At 51.7% G+C, this 16,100-nt stretch overlaps 2 protein-coding genes across 4 annotated transcripts in view; one reads left to right on the forward strand and one right to left on the reverse strand.

Annotated features, from left to right (window-relative positions):
• ILRUN (inflammation and lipid regulator with UBA-like and NBR1-like domains) overlaps nt 1–10,714 on the reverse strand; it is a 28,271-nt gene extending 17,557 nt beyond the window's left edge. For all 3 annotated transcript variants that reach the window (XM_053963768.1, XM_053963769.1, XM_053963767.1), the window contains exon 1: nt 10,497–10,714. In XM_053963768.1, the coding sequence (XP_053819743.1) occupies nt 10,497–10,654 (158 nt within the window). In that variant the 5' untranslated portion in view covers nt 10,655–10,714. The remainder of the gene's footprint in view (nt 1–10,496) is intronic.
• A 732-nt stretch (nt 10,715–11,446) lies between these two features.
• On the forward strand, nt 11,447–15,979 carry SNRPC (small nuclear ribonucleoprotein polypeptide C). Its single transcript, XM_053964123.1, has 6 exons — nt 11,447–11,542; nt 11,772–11,814; nt 12,186–12,294; nt 13,594–13,683; nt 14,258–14,362; nt 15,604–15,979. Exons 1-6 carry the CDS (start codon nt 11,535–11,537, stop codon nt 15,726–15,728), a joined length of 480 nt encoding a protein of 159 aa, XP_053820098.1. The 5' UTR covers nt 11,447–11,534; the 3' UTR covers nt 15,729–15,979.
• Nucleotides 15,980–16,100: the final 121 nt, after the last annotated feature.

Here is a 16,100-nt window from a genome sequence, read left to right on the forward strand (position 1 = left end):
GGCACAGTGACATATTGAGGGGTTGGGTAGTTGTGGGGTGTCATGTGTCCGAGTCAGACAGCCAAGGTGAAAGCAAGAGAAACATTTGCAGCGTGACCCTGAGCAAGAGCAAACACAGGGCTTTGCGGGGCTGCTTGCCAGCTGGAAAGAGGCTTGAAACAGTGAGTAAAGAAACTGCCTCCTGTTCAATTCCTACAGTGTTCATGGCAAAAAACATTCAAATCAGACATTCTGGATAAAATCTGAACTGCATGGGAGCAGTGTCATGTTCTCCTCACAGAAAACTCGGGGAACCCAAAGTGCAGCAGCTGACTGGGGGAAAACAGCAGGGGGGTAGAGCTTCACTGGGGCACTGGGAGAGAACTCAAAGAGCCCCATCGGTTTTGCAATCAATCCATCCATCACAGCACCAGCAGCCAGCAGATAATCGCTGTGTGAGTCACAGGAGTTCCTGACATTCTGCTAAGGAGGCACTGGAGGAATGTCCTGCACAACATGGCCACGGGGATCGATCAGCAATTCAGCAAGCCCAGTGTCACAGCCAGACCTCTGCCATCCGTGCCGAGCGGACTTTGGTCCAACACAGGAGCCACCGGTCCCGTGCCGTGGCCAGAACTCTGAATTCCAGAGCAGAAACCATTATTCAGCCTGAGGCGTTTTCTACTTAGGAGTGTCAGGGCTCTATTTAATCCCGCCAGCTCAGTCAAATGCTGCAGGAAAGGGCCATGTCATATTAGCCAGTAAACAGAGACAAATGCTCAGTTTTACGTCACCAACCGCCTGTTGCTTATACACTGCACAAGATTTACATAACTCACACCAGGGCTGTGCCAAGAGACTCCTGCTCGCTCACCCAGCTAACACCATGAGCTGGAGCTTAGTTTGCACTAGGATTTCTTCCTGTAGTACAGCAATCCAAGGCAAAAGGTATTGTAGGAGATACAAAAGACAGCAATGCAGCTCTTTCTCTTCCTAATCCACTACTACATAACTACATTTTCAGATGGACCACAACACCTTGTGAGCAATCGTTCTGGAATCAGTTGTACTGACATTTTATTGACACTGAGAGGAAAAAATGAAAGCTCTGAGGGGGCAGATTTCTACTGCAACTCTTTGCAAGGCAGCCTGGCTGTGTTTGTTTGCTGGGCTGCAAACAGGCCTCAGAAGGTAGTGGGCTATTTGTGCACATAGGCCTGGGGCCAGCACTCCCCATCCCGGGGTCATATTTCAGTGCGCTTTGCCATTGGGAAACAACAACACTCCTCTGCAACATCGAGTTAAAAACTAACTAAAGAACAACACATGCTAGACACAGATTTGCCCCGTTTGTAATCAAATATTCCCAAACCCACCTCCCCACTCCCACCGTATGATCTGTGTGACGGGGGATATTTGGGGTGAGCCCTTCTATGTGTTTCAACTCCTCTCGGACTTCCTAGTAAAGAACTAAAAAGAAGCTTCCAGAAACTGAAGAGAAATTCACAGTGGCAAAAGCCAAAGTCAGGATGACAAAGCAAATCTGCCTTGAGTTCATGTTCTTTGACACAGACAACCCCAGGAGACAGGGAGAGAGTGGCGGTGGCTGCGCTCTGTGCCAGAGGCACCCCCAGCTCACACCTTGCACAACCACTGGCTGTGTCCCACTCCTCCCCCCAGGACACAGTGCTCCCCTCCTCCCGGGCCCAAAACCCCCGAGATCAGTTGCAGAGCAGCACTCTGGGGAAAATGCCACTTGCAGAGGTGAACTCCCTGCAGTCTGGTGATGTGCAGGCAGCTGAACCCAAGCAGCGCACCCTGCACTCGCCCTTCTGCCACAGGCACAGCATGAGCGCAGCCCACAACCAAGTGTGACCCTAATGACAGAGATGCATTAGGGCAAACACACTCAAAGCCTTGAAATTAGTCTATTTAAAAATACATACTTGGGGTTTTTTTTTGGTCTTTGTCCAGCTGTAACTGCATAGCCCCAGCTGCAGACACTGCAGGGACAGACACGAGGGTCAGCCCTCAGAGGGTCCAGTTATTATCTAAAGGCTTCTGCTCACACATCCCTGCCTGCTTGATTTCACTTCTCAGTGTGACTCACACCACACTACTTACTACCCTCTGCTCTCTGTCATATGAGATAAATTACTATTATAAACCAAACAACTCTGCAAATCCAGCCAGTGTAATTGACATGATTGAGCTCTCCTAATTACAGGGGTGGCCATGCAGCTCTTTCTTCACAGGCCCCTGCAGGTCTCAGGCCCTCCTTACCTTCCCAAAATTAAGCAATTTTTCCATTTTTAGAGCAGTCCTGGACCGCAGCAGTTTGTAGCCCTGCCACACTTACAGAGCAGGTCTGACAGGATCCAAGTCCCAGGAAAAGCCTGCAGTCACAAGTCACCCCAGTGATGGGGTGAGCCCAGGACCCAGCACCGTGCTCAATTTTAGCCCTAAGAGCCAGGTTCCAGAATGAGAGAGGGGAGTAGGAAGTAAGTACAGGTTGTAGCTCCACATTATCAACCAAATCCACTCTAACTCTGGGTATCCCTCTCCTTCCTCTCCAAGGGTATCCTATAACTCTTGCGTGTCAAGTGCTTTTCCCACACAACACCAAAGTGTTCCTTTCCAGATCAATCCTTCTGCTCTGCTGCTTCATTTCAAGCCTCAGGAGCTAAATTACAATATTCAAGTTAAAATCTTCTCTGCTAATAGCTCTGATGACATCCCTTAACAACTCTTAAGTGATAGCTAAGAGGTGGTTCCTCTCGAGCCCTTCTTTCCCTTCCCTGTTTTTTCCAGACAGCCTTTTGTTATGTTAAACTAATATACTTAGCCATTAATTAATTAAAGTAATTCAGTGTTCAAAATTAAGAGAAACTCTTCCAAATGAGTTCACAAACTCGAGGCCTCCTTACACAACCTCCCTGTTCTGCAAACAACCAACAGCATACAGGTAAATGGAAATTGTCTTTTAATTAATTGTATCAAGACTTTCTTAGGAGACTGAAGACACTGAAGCACAGAGGCTGCAAAGCAGAGCATGGGCCCAAAACTCTTCTGCTTCTCAGAATATGGAGAATTCTTTCAGCATAGAGAAGTTCAGTATCTTGAAAGAAAAGCAGTACAAGCTGGTGCTTCAAACATAAATGACAAGGGACATTAGGATTTGAACTATGAATGTTACAGGAATCTGCAAGCTTTCATATATTGTCAAATTACTTGATGAGAGAGCCAAAGAAAAAGATGTAATTTTTTTAAAGAACAGATTTTTGGGGGGTAAAAATTCAAATCAAATCACAGCTTCGGCTCAAAATCCAGCCTGCAAGTTTCCCTCTCTCTGGCTCCTGCCCATGGCCACAGCACAGCACCCACCATGGCCCGCTCCTGGGGAGCACTGCAGGGCTCTGCTTGTCCCGAGCTGTTGGAGAACACGACAGACAGAATGCCCCCTGCAATGGCACCTTCCATTTGGAATTCCAGATGGGAGGCAGCCCTCAGGCCATGCAGAGACAGCCAGCAATATTTCTTATGTAACAACGGGCTTGGTCATTGGAAGGAAGCTGCCAAGGTGTGTCCCCGTGGAGGGCGAGAGGAGCCAGGCAGGCGCCCTCAGCACTCACAGGGTGCAGAGTTTTGTCATGAGCTGAGCAACTCAGGTAACACCTCCTGGAAATATGCAATGTACATGCTGGGCAGTGCTAAACAATAAAATCTCCAGCACAGAACATGTGATGTAGGACACCTCGGACTCCTCCTGTAACTCAAGTCTCCACCTTCACAGAGCTCCTCTCGCTCTCCAAATGCAGCCTGTAACCAGGCACCACAGCATCCCAGAAGGTGTCTATTGTTAAAAACCAAAAATAAACAGGGCAGCAGATGGACAGTTTCTCATTCCCAAATAATGGAACTTCTCTACATGATATGGGGGGAGAGACTAAAAATGCATATGGGAGACATCCAAGTGAGGCAATCTCTTTCATCCCTTTGTTTCCACAATCTAGTTGGATGTTCCTCACCCCAGCTCTTGGGGACCGGGATTGTTGATAATCCAGGCTGGGACATCTCCAACAGCTTCTATCGCTCCTGAAGCAGGAGATGCCTCTCTCCAAGCCTTGGAGAAGGCCGAAGGGGGTGGGGGAAGAGGCATGCACATCATGCTGCAGGGAAGCACTTCTACCTGGAGCTTTCAATTCAACTGTTCAATAGGGATGACACATGGCAATTAAGTGCAAAGTCTCAAGATGTTTTAAAGGGCTGGAATTTTAATGAGTGAATATCTCAGCAAACAGAATTTCAGAAAGCAAAATCTCTGTGTCAGTTTTCTTCGTTCTTGACCCCTCTTACACTAAAGTGACACTAAATCCTATGTATGAAGTTGGGAAACTATATTGGAAGATGTTTGATGATGGAAAAGGATCACTGAGGGAAGCTGAAAGCTTTAAGCTGAATTTACACAGCTGGGTGTGGGGGGGGAAGATCTGACTAATTTAAAGCTTATGTATTTTTTTCACATGAAGACACAGAAAAACATTGCATTGTCTTAGTTGACATACATGTGGAGTGTTCTAGGAAGAAGACAGAAACCTGTGGTGACAGAAGCAATCCTGTGTCTGCAGGGCAGCATGAGGAGAGAAACTGAGAGCCCACAGGAGAGGCACAGTGTCCTCAGAGCACCAAACCATCAAAGGAACTCACTTTCCCTGAGCAGCTTTAACGTGCACAGAACCACCAACAGCAGCTGCTGAAACCTTCCCGAGATACCTGCACAGGGCTGAGCACATCACCCGAGCACAGCAAAAGCACCTGAGCACAACCTCTTGCCAACAGCAGCACCACCACAATCATGGTGCTACAAGCAGGAGTGCCCAGAACTATCCCCAGCAGCTGAGCCCTCCCAAAGCAGTTGGTCCCAGCGGCTTTAAGAGGGGGGTAAAATATCCCGAGAATGTCCCAGCAGGAGCTGCCACTGAAAACAGGCAACAGCTCTTCCCAGTGGAAAGTCATTGAGAGCTGCCAGTACACAGGAGATTCTGTAACTGCCAATTCCTCAGTACAAACTATGTTACCAATCTATAATTGTCTGATGAAAAGTGGAAGGGGATTAAGCTACAGAAACTGTCAGAGAACAAGTTGGGGCATGTAAGGCAGAGTCCAGCTGGACCAAAATTATATTGTACCCAATTCCCAATTCTGCTACAGTTACCTGTGTATGCTGTCATGCCACAGGCACCAAATTTTTCAATGCTTTGTACCTTGGAGCAGAATTATAGTATGTTCCACAGTTGTAAATACAATTTCTTCAGAGTCTAAATTTCATTCAAAATAATCAGGTCAAACACTTGAGTTGCTCTGGAGAAGAGGTGTGGGTTTGGGATTTTTTTATGCACTAGATAAAAGCTTCTAAGAAAATATTTTTAAATTGTTTAATTCTGTAATGTTGCTATTTTTAGTAGCATTAGGAGACAGCTGCGGACACAGGCAGCAGTCTGGGATGGTTCACAGGCACTAAGAGACATCCACTGTGTTTCAAGTGAACCACAACAGACCAAACAGTTTAAAACCTCTTTTCCCTCCCCAACCCAAGGGTGTAAATGACCCTGCACCTGCCACAGAGCTCCCCAGACTGTCTTGACATCCTGGTGACAGCACCTCAGCAACCACCAGATCTGCTTCTGGGGTGCCTCTTCTGCCTGTGAGGACAGTCACCAACTGGGTTAGAGTAAGATGGACATCAAGTCCAAAGCCTCGGCTTTCTTCTTCCCTACTAATGCTTATCAACACCCCATCGATGTTTTGAGGCAACCCTTCTCACCAGATCTGGCCCGGCTGGTCACCATAAACAAATATTAACCCAACCAGAGTCACACCAAGACACAGATTGCTCGACAAACGTGTACTGAGTCACAGAGAGAACACGGGACTCTGGTCTCTGTCACCTGATAACGATGACGGGAACTCCCACCCGCTGCTGTCCCTGCCCCATGGATGCTGGGTGAGGAATGAAAACCCACAGGCATCCCCAGGGAAGGATGATTTCTTTGCAGAATCAGGTCTCAGTTTCCTGCCTCGTCCTTGACATGAGGATTCCCCACCAAAGGGAAGGGGTGTCAAAACTCAGCTCAAGGTCTATACAGAGCAGTGAGGAAGTTTTCCTCATGTTTGTCAGAATGTGGATTCAATCTGAAGAGCAGCCCAAACATCTGTTCTCAGAGGACACGTGCATGCTGCAGGTGTCTGCAAACACCTGAAGTTAAAAATCAGGAGCAATGCTGGTGTGAGCCACTTTGGAAACAAATCCCATGTGAGTGAATCCCCTTGACCCAGTCTGTTCTGTTAAATTCTGAGTGTCCTGACTTACACAAATATACCTCAAGTATTCCTCTGAGTAGCACCTACACTTTGTATAAGTCATGAGAAAAGCAATTAAACCCCTATTAGCTAAATCACGGCTTTAGACTCCCAATTAAGTACATCCACTTCGGGGCAATACAGGCATTTCACTGGATATAAAGAATTTGAACAGCCCACCCACAGGGATGGAAATGTGAATCTAAAAGGCAATTGTAGCACAGAGCTGCCTCATACCTGACATGAGAGAGAACAAGGCTTTACTGCAGATTTCTGCAGTATTTTCAGAGATAAATTTATCTTCATGCAAAACATCACCTAGGGAGTACTAGTTAAACCATGAGACAGCTACAAATTTTCCTAAATGGATGAAAAAAACCACAAGGCTCTCTAGAAGACATCTGACAACCTTACAAATAATGACCTTTTTCACCTAAAGCTGGATCCAAAAAGCTTTGTTACAATAATGCCTTTTTTCCCACCCACACAAGGGAAACCATCATTACCTGACACACTTCAATTAAATATCACACCTACTGCTCTGATAAAAATTCAGCTTTCTAAACAAGAGCTAAAAAGAGAATGTAAAGAAATATTACATGTAAATTACTGAAATATACATTAGTTCTTCCAAACTGGGGAATCTCTGAGCCAGCTACACCAAAATATGGATTTTAAATCCACCACCATTAGCTACTTCAAACCAATTCACTTTCTCATGGAATTAAAGCAGGTCCAAGCCTCTCACCCACAAAGCTGGCACACAGTCCAATTAAAAGAAAATAATTCCTTTTTCTTGTCCCAATACAATTTCCACACCAGCTTTAGAGGAATCCAATGAGTTTTATGGAGTTCCAGGAGCTCCCTGTGAAGGCAAGCCAAGGCCAAAAGGGTTCAGACCCGCTCCTGCCCATCTCACAGATCACTGTGGAGCTGCAGGCAACACGTGGGACTTCACAGCACCACAAAAAACCCTCCTGTGAGCCCCCTCCCTCCCACCTGTGGTGGGGCCCGACGTCTGGAGGGGAGGGAGCAGAGCCAAGGTAACCCAGGGGGGATTTGATTTGATCCTGGATGCAACAGTAGCAAAATGCCCTCCTCACTCCACCGCCCAGGGTTTCCTCCCCAGGAAGAAACGTTTTCTGCATCAAAACAGTTCATTTTTCGTTCTGCTTTTTGAACAAAGAAGTTCACTTTTGGTTTTAGGCTGAAAGTGAAAGCTCAGCCTCTCCCTCTGCAGCCTCTCTGAATGGAAAATAAATAAGTAAATAGTAAAGCAGGCTGGTGTGTGCTGCTGCTAGGGAATGTACAGCCAGGATCTCGGGAATCGGATTTATGCAGCAAGAAGGCAAGAAGTCAGCACAGAAAACAGACATAAGTCTAGGAAAGTGTTTTATAAATACCAGGGAAAGACAAAGGGTTTAACCTGTATTTCCTGCAGATCAAGGAACAGCCTCCGAAACTCTGGATGCATATGTTCAACCCAAAGCATTTTTGCAGCAGTTAATAAAGCCAGCTGGCAGTTCCTTAGCACTGCCCAAGCCTGACAGAGGTCTGAAGGGGCACTGAGCATTCCTGGGAACTGGAGAAGTGGACACAGACTTTTAGAAGCTACTTCCAGGTATTCCTCCCCAGTCAGCCACTAATTTTCCCCCCTAGATTGGCCAAACAAGCTATTTAAAAACAATTCCTTTGTTCCAGCAGCACTGCTAATTCACTCTAAGTCCTCTGACCACAATTACTAATGATGCTGTTGGAAATGGTCTTTCAAAGCACATTAAGCTCTGAGTGTTCCCTATAGTACATGAAAGACACAAAGTGGGGAAGGAACTGCAGGTCTGGAGCTGACAATTATTGCCAAAGAGCAGCCTTCACACCTGGGAACAAGTTCTAGTGAAACTATTTATCTCTTTGTTAATTAACTCACACGTGGGACATTGCTACAGAGAACCTGGAATACCCAAAACGTGCCCTTCTGTCACCCCACCATGAGCTCCCTCACCATTTCCTGCAGGTGAACATCAACCCTGATGCAGAAGGAAGGGATCATCCCTGAAAGAACGTTCCACGACTTTAACACCTGGAAAAGTGATCTGATAGTCTCATCAAGACAAATTATTTGCAGGACATGCTGGTGCCAGAAAGACTTTAACACTTGGAAAAGTGATCTGATAGTCTCATCAAGACAAGTTATTTGCAGGTGCCAGAAGGTTCTGACCCTAATCCCAGGCCACACAAGGCAAACCTGGTAGGGCACCTGAATCACCTGGGCAGTGTGGATTGCACAGGGCCCCTCAACGGCACGGGAAAAGCACTTCCAGAACAGGAACACGTGTCCTGATTGTCCCTGCTGAGGGACAGCAGGGTTAGTGCAGGGTCAGCCCAGCAGGGCCAACGACCCCGTGGCCATCTAGGAAGGGGTGGGAGCTGGGCAGTGGGACAGGCACGGGGCACAGCTGGCAACGGGACACACCAGCACAAGGAACAGCACCGAGCTGGGGGACAAGGAGCAGCCCCTGAGAACGGGCACTCACCTGGGCTCTGAGCCCTCAGAGCAGTCCCAGCCCGTGTTTGTTTGCACACACATCTCCCCACCCCAACAGTCACATGCCCATCCAGCCACAAGACTTATCAAACTTCATTAAAAAAAAAAAGTGAAAACTGATGTTTTCAGAACCAAACTACTGGAAAGTTTTCCTCTATGTTAGGAAATTAAGGCTATTTCAAACGCTTCAGATCTTCTTCAATTAAAACTAACATTTGAAAAAGCCCTCGGTTCTGAGGCTGGATTTGAAATGCTGTTATTTCAACCAAGAATTCAATACTCCTGAATGAAAAACAGCTGCTTCAGCACAAACCAGGAACACTCTGGCTACACGGAGCATCTTCAGGAGTAACTTTCAGGGAATTCTGTTCCCTGCTCTGCCCAGGATTACAGTGCAGTGTCAGTTTTAGTCATATCACCAACACATGGATGAGGTGGAGAAGCATCTTCTGCTGGGAACCAACCATTTCTTCCAAGCAAACTCCTGAACTCCTCGAGACCTTCTTTCACATTGTGTCAGCTTACAAAACACAAGCAATTGCTATTCCCCTACTCCTTCTGCAGATGCTTATTTGCCACTAAAATTCGATATGGGGCTGTAGGAGGAAGGAAAACCAAAACCAAAAAGCCGACAAAGTTGTCTTCCCACTGTTTATAAGCTCAACAATTCCACACAAGTTTCCCCCCAACTGTTGATATCCTGACCTCCCCCTGGATTTCAGTTTTCAAAGCTGAGGTTTCTGGGTTTGATGGTCTACCTCAAAGCAGAGCTTAGCTAAGTGATCTCTGTTCACCGTGTCTGAAACACACAGCACTCGTTTGCTGCCCTGTAGAGCTTTTAGGTCAGCACGCTTTGGAGATGGGCTGAGAGGTGCAAGGGCTCAAAACGAGCCAAACCGCACGAGTCACAGAGCAGCTGCTCCACAACATCCTTGTTACAGTTCCTGGGCTCACTGCACCAGAACACTCCTAGCTGCTGTTTTTCACCCTTTTGTACTGAATATCTCCCCTGTTTTTCTCGAGCTACAGCTTCGCTGATAACCCGTGCCTGCTTCTTCCCTGGGCAGTGACACAGAGCCTTTATCAAGACAAACACACGCCCGAGAGTCGGAAGATTTAGAGAGACCCTCAGTCCACAGGCAGACGCCGAGTTTTCCCCAAACACCCCGGTAACTCTCACACGTGCACCGCGGCCGCTTCCAGGGTCCTACAGCGCCTTTCTGCCACAATTTCCCTTTCTCTGAAGCTGCCTCCAAGTCGGGGCGCCACGGCCCGTCCCCGAACGCAGTCCCTGCCCGCGCCTCACTCGCCCCGTGTATCTGTTCGCCGCTCCAACAGCTCCGCGGCCCTTGCGCCGGCAAACCCGCACCCCGGGCTGGGGCCGAGAGTCAGCCCCGTCCGCCCCGGCCCCGTCCCGCTCTCCCACCGCCATGGGAGCCGCCTCCGGCCCGGGCAGGGGACAGAGGGCCCGGCACAAACACCGCCCGTTCCCCGCCACCCCGCCAGGGCCCGGGGCCCTGGGGCGACCGGGCCGGGGCCGCGGCCCCTCGAGCCCCTCGAGCCCCCTCAGGCCGTCCCGCCCGCCGCCCCCCCGCCGGCCCCGGGCCCGCACCAGTTGGTCATGTCGAGGAAGAAGGCGCAGCCGGCGGGGCTGAGCTGGAAGCCGAGCAGGCGCTGGAACTCGCCGATCAGCACGTCCTTGTCGGTGGTGCCGAGGCAGCTGAACTTCTGCATGAGCTCCGCGTCCAGGTCCACGTCCATGCCCTCCATGGCCGGGGGGTCCCGGGGGCTCCGCGGCCGGGCCGGGGCCGCCTCAGCGCCGCGCGCGCGCGGGGGGGGGGGGGGGCGCGCGGGGGCGGGCGGCGGGGGGGGGGGGCGGGGCGGGGCGGGAGCGGGTGCGCGCGCCGCCGCCGCCGCCGGCACCGCGCCTGCGCCGCCCCGCCCCGCGGCGCGCGGCGCGCGACGTCACCCCCGGCCGGCGTCGCCCCACGCGCGGCGCGGGGCGGGGCCGCGTGCCCGCGTGGGGTGGGGAGGAGGGAGGGAGGGAGCGCGGCGAGGGCGAGGGGGGCGTGGCCGCGCATGCAAATGAGCGCCGCGCGTGACTCGGGGGCTCCCGCGCGGCGCTCCGCTGCGTCACCGGGGGGCGTGGCTGCCGCTCGTCCCCGCCCACATTCGCGCGCTGCCATCCATATATGGGGGCGAGAGCGCGTGTTTGTGTATGCAAATGAGTTGCCGAGACGTCACGCGGCGCCATGCAAATGAGAGGCGCAAGGCTCGACGGGAGCACCTTCTGTGTTATTTTTTTTTTTTCCGCCTAAAAATGATGTTTTTCCTGCAGTTCTCGACCGCGCGGGGCTGCTCCGTGCGCGGCTGGCGATCGGAACCACCGGGTGTGTGAACGCGGAGAACAAGGAGAACAGGCTTTGGCAGCGCCGGGGAGGCGCTGCCGCGGCCGTGGGCGGGTGACGGCGGCGTGGGCGGGCGCGGGATGGCTCCACCTGCCGGGCGGCGAGAACCACGCAGCGGCGCCCGCCCGCTGTCACTTCCGGGCGCTACGGCAGCCGGCGGGGGTCAAGCGGCGGGCGGCGGCGCCGTGTGAGCGCGTCACTGCGCGTGTGCGCCACTTCCGGCTGGCGGCGGCGGGAGCGCCATGCCCAAGTGGGTGCGGGAGGGCCGGGCCGGGGCTCCCCGGGGCTCCCGGGCGGGGTCCCCGGGCGGGGGTCGCTGCTTCTGGAGGGTCCTGGTGCTCCCCGCGAGCCCAGGCCCGGGAGGGGCGCGGATGAGCCGGCGGGCCGAGCCCCGGCGCACTGCGGGGTCGTTCCCGGGGCTCCGGTAACGCTCGCAGCGCAGAGGGGGCTCTCGGTAACCAGGCTTTTTTCCCCGGCAGGTTTTACTGTGATTACTGTGACACGTACCTCACCCATGACTCGGTGAGTACCGAAGCTTCGGCTTCAATTCTTTCGCGCGTCAGGAGCGTGAGAATAAAAGCTGCCTCGGCGAAAAGCAGGTCCTGTGAGAGGCAGCGGTGCTCCTTTGTGGTTTCGCCTTCCGTGCAAAAAGGAGGGAGGACGTGCCAGGCCCTGGTGTTCTCCAGCGGGGCCGTGGCAGGGTCAGAGAAGGCAGCTGGGGGGTCCTCAGGGCAGCCTTTGGAGAGCCGACACTTACTGTGCTGATAAAAATGTATATAAAAGTTTTGCTCGTCATGAATGAGCACAGAAACAAACCTGCTTTATGCTAAATGAGCCACGTTTAAAATCATAACAAACACTGGTAAGCTGAGGGTTTCTGTGACCCTTCCCAGCCCTCCGTGAGAAAAACCCACTGCAGTGGGCGGAAGCACAAGGAGAACGTGAAGGACTATTACCAGAAATGGATGGAGGAGCAAGCCCAGAGCCTGATTGACAAAACAAGTAAGGCAAATCTTTCTGTGACCCCGGCTGCCTCCCCCTTCCTTTCCTCCAGCTGCTCTTCCCTGCTTCCACCTTGACTTTTCCTCACTTCCCTGGGGAGTCTTTGCTCAGTGAGTCGTGAATAAAAACTTGGGAGTGTGGATCTTGAGTCCCTCAGGTTTTGGGCTGTCCTGGGGGAGCCTGAGAGCTCTGCCTACCACACAAGAGCTGAGGTTCCCTCGCAGGGCTGGTGGCAGTGGCTCCATGTCACTGTTCATGAGGGCTGTCAGTGCCACTGCCCTCAGTGATGTCCTGCAGGGCCACGTTACAAACTTGTGCTGCTTGGCAGTGGCACATTTTTGCTAAGAGCATGGATAAGGATTCCAAAAGAAATGGAATGGACGTAAAAATGTGTGGATTGTTGCATTTTTCACATGCTGGGGCTGCCTGCCCTCAGTTCCCAAGTGATGTTTTTTTTTTCTGGCACTTAAAGGCTTAACTGAAGTGTGGCATTGTTTTCTCTGTCACTTCAAGAGGTCCTTTTTCTCTTTCCTCCATGAAAGAAGCACGAACACCAGATTGGCTTTATGGCAGCACTCCTTGGCTCGTGGGGTATCTCAGGTTGGACAGGACCCCTCAGGATCACTGATCCCACTCCCAGCTCCGTGCAGGAGTGCCTGAGACCAAACCACGTGGCCAGCAGCATCACCCAGCTGCTCCCTGAGCTCTGACAGACCCAGAGCCGTGCTCACTCCCCTGGGGAGTGTTCAGTGCCCAACCACCTCTGCGTGAAGAGTTTTCCTAAAGCACCCAGTCCAGATTTCCCCTAACTCATCCTCACTCTGTTTCCCTTTGTTTTCCTTGCGATGCTTCCAACTTCCCCATCTCTTGCCTTCCTTCCAGTCAATACCAGTGGAATTCCTCCCCTCCCTTGCCCCCTCCCCAGCCCTGGCCCCGTTGCCATTCCAGCACAGCATGTCCCGGTGGAACGCTGCGGATCCCGCGACGTGGTTGATTTTTTTTTTTTTTTTTTTTTTCCCCCCCCTCCCCACCTCCCTCCCGCCCTGCCCAGGGGTGTGACATCCACGCAGGAGCTCTCTAGTCCCAGCTGTAACAATAATTGTCTCCAGGAGTCTCAGGTGCTCCCCAGGTGCCAGGGATGTGTCCGGCGTGGGGACGGCAGCGCACGCAGCATGACGTGACCGCGGGGCATGACACGGACGAGTGACCCGGCGCTTCCTCGGCCTAGTAACTGGTGTTTTTTTTTTCCCTGGGATTCTTTCTTTCCTTTTTTTTTTTTTCTTTTCCCCCCCAATGTAGCGGCTGCATTCCAGCAAGGGAAAATTCCACCGACGCCGTTCTCGGCACCACCTCCGGCCGGAGCCATGATTCCACCTCCTCCCAGCATCCGTAAGTTTGGGACACTTTGGGACTGGGGTCACGGCCCTCTGGAGCTGTATTTTTTGTGTCCTCAGCTTGGAAAGAAAAGGCCTTTTAGCTTGAAGCCGAGCCACCTTGAGCTTGTGCTCTCAGGGTGTGAGGATATTTTGTGTACGAGCAGTTCAGTCCTTACTGTGCCCGATTTCTGGGATGCTGAGTGCACCAGAAGCAGTGACAACCCCTCATCCCATGGGGGCTCCCGTGGAGGTGGCTCTGGTAGAACTGCACAGTGGGTTGATTTGGGTTGGTTTTTCAAAGTAGAAATCACTTTGGTAACCAACCTTTTGCCCTTGAGCTGGTGAAGGGCGCAGAGCCCTCCCTGCCCCAAGCCCTGCTGTTGGGACTGGCAGCTCCCTGTGCTGGGTGTGCACAGCTGGAGTTGCCAGCCAGCATATTCCTCCTCTGGTCACTTCCTAGCACCTGGAACCAGGGCTGGAACAGAGGCAGATGTAGAGCCACTGAGGCATTAGTTACTGCCATGTGCTGTGAGTAGCTGCAGGGTTTTTTTGGTGAGTGCCAGTGTGTAACTGTTGTGTCTGTCCAGCTGGCCCCCCCCGGCCCGGCATGATGCCAGCCCCACACATGGGGGGGCCCCCGATGATGCCAATGATGGGCCCACCCCCCCCGGGAATGATGCCAGTTGGGCCTGGTAAGTCTGGGATGGGGTAACTCTGCCACGTGGGGGCTGGCTGGGAGGGTCTGGGTGATGTCTCCTGTCCCACCATCTGTTGGGCACGCTCTGCTCACGCCTGTGTCACTGCTACCCCTGCATGGGGACACTACAAAAATTTTACAGCCACTCATTAAACCCCTTTGCTTCTCGTTGAGAGTCACCAGCCCCCTGTGCAGCTGGAATTATGGCTCTGGGAAGTCGTAGCTGTTCTCCCTCTGCTCTGAGCAGTAATTGTTCAGCAGTTTGGTGCCTCCAGGTCTCAGGTCTTGCACAAGAGGTGCATTTTTTGCACTAAATGATTTTTAGTGTTTAAAGCGTCTCAGGGGAGCGTGTTCCAGAGAAACAATGGGCCTGGAAAAGGCTTTATCAGAACTGTAAACTAAAATGTCTTTGATCCATTCCACTCCTGAGCTTCCTGGCATTTGAAGAATTCTCAAGGGATATCTTATTGGAACAGTTCCCAGAACAAATCTATGGGAACACATGCACACGTGCACTGAAAGTAGTGAAGTGTCTTTGTAATTATTGTCTTGCATTTGAAAGTGTTCTTTAAGTGTTTTTAAAGGCTCAAGATTAATGCACAATCTGTGACATTCGGCAGCCTGGCGAAAATAAATGGCAAAGTGGGATGGAAACCATTATTTCAGGGCTGTGCAGTAGAGCCCCTGCTTTTCCCTGGCAGAGGTGCTCGGTGCTTGTTTGTGAGCACATGGGATGGTTTTGCAGCATTTTTCTCCAAATCAACACTTTTCCAGATCAGTAATTAAGGTGGTGTGCCTCTTGGGAATAAGTTGTGAGTGAATATTGTCAGGATGGGTGCATAACCCAGGAGCTCCTCCTCTGCTGCTGGCTGAGCTCCTTCAGGGAACGGAATCCATCTCGGCAGCTGCCAGGTCAGAGCTTACAGACCTGGAACATGGGAGTTCCCTGGAGCAGGGTGGAGAGCCTGCCCACTGCACAGTGTGAAATTTCCCCCCTCTGAGGGTGGTGAAGCAGATGTTGCTGTGAAGAGAAGCTGTGGCTGCCCCATGATCCCTGGAAGTGTCCAAGGCTGGGTTGGATAGGGCTTGGAGCGACTTTGGGATAGTGGAAAGTGTCCCTGCCCCTGGCAGAGGAGTGGAAATAAATCTTTAAGGTCCATCCCAACCCATGTTCTACCATGGCTGGGCAGGGGGTGCTCCCAGGAGCTGTTCTCTAACCTGTCTTTCCCCTGGCAGCTCCTGGGATGAGGCCGCCCATGGGAGGACACATGCCAATGATGCCAGGGCCCCCAATGATGAGGCCCCCCTCCAGACCCATGATGGTGCCAACCAGGCCAGGAATGACCCGTCCAGACAGATAAAGATGGAGATGGAGCTGCCTTTTCATATTAGGATCTTCCCTTTGATAAACACCACAGATCTGTGTCCCTGGGGCTTTGTACTCGGTGTGTGGAGGGATTCTGCCGTAACCTCAGCGTACGAATGGACACACCCTGCACTGACTTGTACGAGGTCTGGCTTTTTGGGTGTCTCTTCAATTGTATTATTATTTTTTCCCCTCCCATTGAATGATAAAAACAAGAATAAAGCATTGATGTTGTTTCTGTATGGACTCAGAGCCTTCTTCTGAACTCTCTCCTGGAGAAGAAGATAAGGGTGGGGGGAGCAGTGCTGGGCTGTGAGGGAAGTTCAGGGCTGATGGGGGAACCCCTGGGAAGGGGATCCTGGAGGAT

The sequence above is a fragment of the Vidua chalybeata genome, chromosome 24 (assembly GCF_026979565.1).
Source record: "Vidua chalybeata isolate OUT-0048 chromosome 24, bVidCha1 merged haplotype, whole genome shotgun sequence".
Classification (NCBI taxonomy): domain Eukaryota; kingdom Metazoa; phylum Chordata; class Aves; order Passeriformes; family Viduidae; genus Vidua; species Vidua chalybeata.

What these genes read in the sequence shown, in the direction of transcription:
- SNRPC (XM_053964123.1), top strand. An exon ending in CGTACCTCACCCATGACTCG is followed by an intron (nt 11,815 to 12,185) that starts GTGAGTACCGAA and finishes GACCCTTCCCAG; the next exon opens with CCCTCCGTGAGAAAAACCCA. An exon ending in AATGATGCCAGTTGGGCCTG is followed by an intron (nt 14,363 to 15,603) that starts GTAAGTCTGGGA and finishes TTCCCCTGGCAG; the next exon opens with CTCCTGGGATGAGGCCGCCC.